Source organism: Silurus aristotelis (genome assembly GCF_946808225.1).
Source record: "Silurus aristotelis genome assembly, chromosome: 6".
Classification (NCBI taxonomy): Eukaryota; Metazoa; Chordata; class Actinopteri; order Siluriformes; family Siluridae; genus Silurus; species Silurus aristotelis.
Window position 1 is genome coordinate 17,059,816 of NC_139579.1, and position 6,141 is coordinate 17,065,956.

General features: G+C 40.3%; 1 protein-coding gene across 7 annotated transcripts in view; it reads right to left on the minus strand.

Moving 5' to 3' along the window:
* Nucleotides 1-4,559, minus strand: part of dnmt3ab (DNA (cytosine-5-)-methyltransferase 3 alpha b) — a 56,855-nt gene extending 52,296 nt beyond the window's left edge. For 2 of the 7 annotated variants that reach the window (XR_014533988.1, XM_083543636.1), the window contains exons 1-3: nucleotides 4,231-4,558; nucleotides 2,807-2,998; nucleotides 116-223 (exon numbers count right to left, since the gene is read on the minus strand). Coding sequence is in view for 5 of the 7 variants with exons in the window: in XM_083543636.1 (XP_083399762.1) it covers nucleotides 116-223; nucleotides 2,807-2,902 (204 nt within the window). In the remaining 2 variants the exon portion in view is untranslated. Of the gene's footprint in view, nucleotides 1-115; nucleotides 224-2,806; nucleotides 2,999-4,230 lie in introns of all 7 variants that reach the window. The other 5 variants (XR_014533989.1, XM_083543640.1, XM_083543637.1 and 2 more) reach the window with 4 other exon arrangements.
* Nucleotides 4,560-6,141: the final 1,582 nt, after the last annotated feature.

The following is a 6,141-nucleotide window of genomic DNA, read 5'->3' on the forward strand; positions in this document are numbered from 1 at the left end:
ATCTTCCCTGCGTATCCTGTTTTTCTGCTTTCTTCCTTAAAAAATAATAATAATAATACCCGCCGCCACGTTTGCGTGTTAGAGCTGAACCGAACGCAGACTGCAGAATACTCACAAGGAAGTCTCTGCGTTTGCGGCTGGGCCGTCCGACTTTGCGGGCCGGAGTGCTGAACGCTGGCCTGTCCGCCACAGCCAGCTCCATCTCCCGGCTCACACTGTCAGTCTGCCCAAATGACAAAGAGCCTCCATGTCACAAATGCATCACACCACACCTCCCACTGTTTCCATCTGTTTCTGTCATGTAAGTGGCTTGTTTTCACACTGATTGTCTGTTACTTTGGAACAAAATTACGATTGGCTCTTTCGAACATGACCTGTTCTTTCCATTTGGCTGAATAATCACTGTTTGAATTTTGCATTTTTAAAATTTTTAGGAAACACTACAAATCTGGGGTTTTTTTGTTTTGTTTTTTTCAGAAATTATGTTTAGGACATTTTGACCTGAAAGTAATAAATGATATTAAAATAATGTCTATACCTACCACCTAATTCTTATTTAATTGGTATACACACACACACACACACACACACACACACACACACACACACACACACACATATACCTGCTACCCAGACCATGTAAAGTGTTCTGAATACATCGGTTAATGGAAGAAAAAAAAAAATCAATACAGATGTTTTTTTTAAATCAACACTAACAACTTACAGAACAAGGTTTAGTTATGGGAATAAGTTGGAAAGGTGTTTGATATGGGCGATAAAGCAAAAAAAAATGGTATCCCAATACTTAAAAAGATCTGCATGATACATGAAATACAGTACATCAAATTATATATTTTCGCAATGTATAACTGTATAAAACACTGTGTGCTATCTGTTGTCACGAAGAAGCTACAAAAATACCACACACACCTGACTTCTATACATAATGTATCATGATCTTATTATATCGTTGTATCAATATCATATTGAAGCTCTAATGGATATAAATGTTCAATAGTGCTCTAAGAGCATGCAGGAGTTTAAACCAGTTTGAATCCTCTAACGCATTTTGGGAAGGCAGGACGACATCATCATCATCTACCTCAGATCCGTTGCTATGGCTGGCACACTTTTCGTAAACTGTGCACGCCAGAGGTTGCCAAAGACAGAGACACACCCCAACATGAACAGGGGTGAATGGGTTTTCTCTTTATGCCCTTCTTCTTTTTTGTCCCAACGAGGATATTTAGATAATGAGAAAAGCCGGCACTTGAGTGACACCTCCCTTTTAGGCACGATGAAGTGAGGATTCTATAGCCCCAGAGCTGACCTACCACTCTCGGCTCCCACTTGACACACTTACAAAGACATTTGGCAGCTCTTTCACTTCCCTCCTTCTCTTTGCTCTTTGTCTGCAACAACTGTGTCTCCCCTCCCCTCCAACACCCAGTCTCCATGCCAGCCAAGCACCCTAGGGTGTAGGGGCAAGAAAAGACGATCCGAAGGTTGTCAAGACACTAGACTTGACTAAATAGCAGTGCTTTAAACCATGTTAATAGGGGATAGTGAACCTGTCCACCATGACCAAAGGTCTGAAGGAGCTGCGTGGGCAATGACTACTGATCCCTACTTATAACTAATATCCTTTCAATTATGTACATTCAATATAAAATGATTTCATTTCTTTTAAATGATCAAATTAATTCATTCCCAATGACAATGACTGAATATTACTACACTATTACTATTAAAACAAACAAAAAAAAAATTGGGGATTCTTTCTCACACAACACGTCAACCAGTAAATCATTTTAAATTAAAATAAAAAGTGAAATTTTGGAAACTTGACGTTGCCCGTTGTGAAACTCCCTTAACATTGTCTATAGCTGGGCTGTATTTCTGGCAAATGGCCAGTCATTTAAGGCGAGCCTTGTTGCCAGGCAACAGGACTACAGCGAGCCTCTCACGGCTCGGCGGGTGGAGAGGAAGAGAATGAATTCGTCTATAAATCAGCCATACAGCATCCTCCGATCCACAAGCCAACACCCACGTCACCAAACACTTGCATGACACAGCCGCACAAATCTCCCGGGGGATGAGGAGGATAACAATGCATGGGTGTTTAAATACAATACGTCGTGATCCAAATAGCCCCTGGGGGAGTACGCAATTATTATCCCAGCTCGCGATTCGAAGCGAAGGGAGTTTCGTTCATGTTAATACACGATAGAAAAGGAACCGATGTCAGGCCGTCTTAAAACGGTGCGGACGGTAAACATCTTGTGAAACATCTGTACCAGGTGAAATGTGAAACGGGTGAATTTTAGTTGGGTGAACCACTCAGTCAAACATGCCCTAATTCTATTTAATTGTACAGTAAATTTTCCTAACATCTGGCCATTTTCTATTACTGATAATGCTTCAAAATACTTGAAGTGAACGCCCTTTTCACCGCTTGTCAGGAATACGTCTATGGTGTGTTTTTTTTTTTTTTTTTTTTTTACTTAGTATTAGAAAAAATACCTGAGGCTGCTTCATCAGATTTCAGACATATATTAATTGCGTCCCTATTTACTAAATAGAGTGCATATTTATGAATTAATCCTACATACTATTTAATACTTTACATTTCAATCCTAAATAGGAGGTAATTAAGCATTCAAGACCAATATCAGTGGTATGATGAAACGAACTGAAATGATATTGCAGATTGTGACTCGGGTCTTATTCATATGTTCACCTCTGGTAGTCATTACTGACATTATGTACACTTAATACCTCAGTCCTGCAAAGAGCACACTCTTACCATGCGATTTCCCCCACCGTTGAAGTCAGAGCTTTTAAAAGGAGCCGTGGTGGTGTTGGTGGTGGTGGTGGTGGTGGTGACCGTGTTGGATGGCATCACCGAATGAATCACTCGTCAATACGGTACAAAAGTGATAAAAAAAAAAAAAAAGATCAAAATAAAAACAAATCCTACGTGATCCTACGTTGTTTCCTGTAAAGACAAAAGCAAATCACACTGCCTCTAGTAAGCAATTCTAGTTCAAATACAATACGTTTGGATGCAACAGTTCCAAATATAGCACGTCCTACTACCCTAATCTTATTTGCCCCATCGGATTCTGGTGTCCTTATCCAACCGTATAAATATGTTTCAGCTACATGGTGGGAGATAAATACATCTGGACCGCATCTTCCCATCTTCCTGACACGATATAACATCCAACATAAATCTACAAGGCAACAAGTCACAAGTCACCCTGAAGTACTCTTCCTACACTACACTGCATCCAGCACTCCCAAACCCATAGTTTCTATATTCTGTCTTGAAGTTTAAGAAAAAAAAATTCCTGGAGATCTGCTTCCAAAATATTAATTGTCCACCAGTGCATGCATACAGGTGATATCTGAATCCCATTTCAGCACTACACAAAAGCACGTGTGTGTGTAATTGTGCATGCTGGATGGGCTTTTCTGTGGCCAGCAGTACTGCCTGCGATATCCCCTCTCCAGGAAAGACATATGAATTGCATATAGGGTTGTGCTACAGCTTCCAACGCCATTTTACTCGCAGAAGTTGGTAAATGTTATACTCGGCTATACGTTTGGGATTTTATAGCCTATAATACAATGACGGTGCACGCGCCAATTCCTTTTCACATTACCAGGTCCTATAAATCAGGGTTTTGAATTTCAGCAGGAAATCAGATCATCAGAAATCAGAAACATAAATCGTTTAGGGTTTTTTTTGTGTGTGCGTGTGTGTGCGTGTGTGTGTCTTTAACGCTTTGCCCAGATCACGAATAGTATCAATGTGTCTGTCGGGGTTTTTTAGGTTGATATAGCGGAAGCGCGTGTGTGCGCGCGCGTGTGCCGGTCACCTGCATTTGGCGATTGAAGAAAGCACTAAAACAGCTCTTAGGAATTCGGATTAACAAATAAGACTCAATGGTTTAACACAAAAAAACGGATTTTCTGTGCAATCTCAAAATCGCGAGAAAACAAAAAAAAACCTGCTCAAGTTCAAGTGCATAAAAAGCGCGACGTCTGAATCTCACATCTGCAGCAGCGGAGGAGGAAACGCGGCTCGCCGTCTCTCCGCGACCCCGCGCGCGACTCACACCGCTACCACTTTCTCCCTCAACAGCGCCCTGCACAAAGGCTGGGGTTTTTTTCTTTATAACGAAGGGGCAGTGTGTTATGAAAGCGGAGCACAACGTTAATTACCCGTTTTTTCCGTTTTTTATTTCAAGTCCCAGGCCTGAGCACCCTTTTTTCTGGTTTGTTGCCGCGGACTCCCGGATCCTCCTCGCGCTCCTTTCCCCGTCCTCCGCCTCCCCGGCCGGCCAGCGCTTTCTCCGCGGGCCTCGCGCACACTGCAGTGGGGCCGGCCTGCTTCAGACGCGCCGCATGGTCCTATTGCGAGTCTCTTTACGCCTACCAACACTGACATTCATTTTTCCATTTCAATCATTTCACTGCTCGTTTGTATCTAAACAATTTATCCTCTGAAAGACCTTTATGGGTAAACTATTTACATTTTTAAATCACTGATTTATCGTGTCTAAGCAATTCCATTGGCATCAGTTTACGAAAAAAAAAAAAAGTGTGTCAAGGTCAAAACAGAGCAAACATTTTCCTCTAAAGGTCTGGTTTTATTATTAATTCTTAACCATTACTCCAAACCGAGATGTTGACACAAATGGCAGGTTGCTGTAACACATTAGCAGGCATATACCTTAACACCAATGTTACAACCAGTGTAGTGCAGGGGGTTAAATCAGTGACACATATCCCAGGCCCCTGGTTTGATCCTAAGATAGGGTCATGGTCTGTGTGGTTTCTTTAGTGTCCTCTCACCTCCCAAACACACCTGGATTATGAGTTATCTAGGCTTGAATGTGTGTGTTGCCCTACGATGGACAGATGTTCTTGGAATAAACTCCAAATCCACTGAAAACCAAATCAACCCTGATCAAATCAATGCAATTAATGAAGAAGATGACCAACTAACATTATCAGTATAAATGAAATTAGGGTTGTAGCTATTGATTATTTTAGTAATCAAGTATCCACCAATTAATCGAGTAATCGAATAAGAAGTACTTTTTCCATTGAAGAGCATTACACTGCATACAAGGATATTCATGAAAACTAAACCCATTTTGTGTACGTAACTGCCATATTACATCTAAATGCAAATACAAATATATACATTTAAAAAATCATCAAATAAGTATTGTTGGATGTTTACGAGAAATAAAGTCAAAATTAGGCAAAAAATATATATATATATATTTATGTGCCAGAAACGGGCTTCCATATGAACCTTCTCCTCGCCTCTCTCTGTTTTCTCCCCTTTCCTTCATTTTTTTTCATTCTGCAACGTGTGCTTACCTGTCCAGAGCACACCAGAGTTTAGCAGGCAGTGCGTCAGTAATAATGGTCCGTGGTAAAACGCAATGCTCCGTGTGTATTTAAATGGACTAACCAAAGTGATTTGCCTCAATGATATTTTTTTCTTGTATTCAAATTACTCGAGTTACTGAAGGAATCGTTTCAGCCCTAAATGAAATTGTAATTAAATGAATAACTGAAATGTAAAAGCAAACCTTATGGTCGGTTGCTCTTCAGGGGACCTCTCAAATATAGCCATTTGGTCAGATTGTAGCAATATTTTCAAAAATCTAAAGCACTGTGCAAAGCTGTGAGCTAAGACATAAGGTAAAATATCAGCTTCAGGTGATCTTCATGGAATCTTTTCTCAAAAACCTTCATAGGCCATTGTTAAAATAGATGTGTGTCAATTTGCAACAACTATTGCTTCATGAAATGCAACTAGTCATCTATTCTCTGTTGCCTTTAGCAATATGTCTGTAAGCTCTCTTATTTTTCTCGCCAACTTTAAATATTTCACAGTTTGCAAAGTAAACTCTGTTTGTATAAGCCTTAGGCTGACTTTTCAGTCCTTAATGCAAACTAATATTCTTATTCATTAGTAAAGACCTATGCTAGCTAACTCACATCCTGTATACTTCAATTGGCCCATGTTTTCTGTGTAAACTCTTTCTTTGCCAAGCAATGCTGTGTTTAAGTAGCCTTAAAATGTGTTGCTTCACTTGAAACCAGTGTCATACT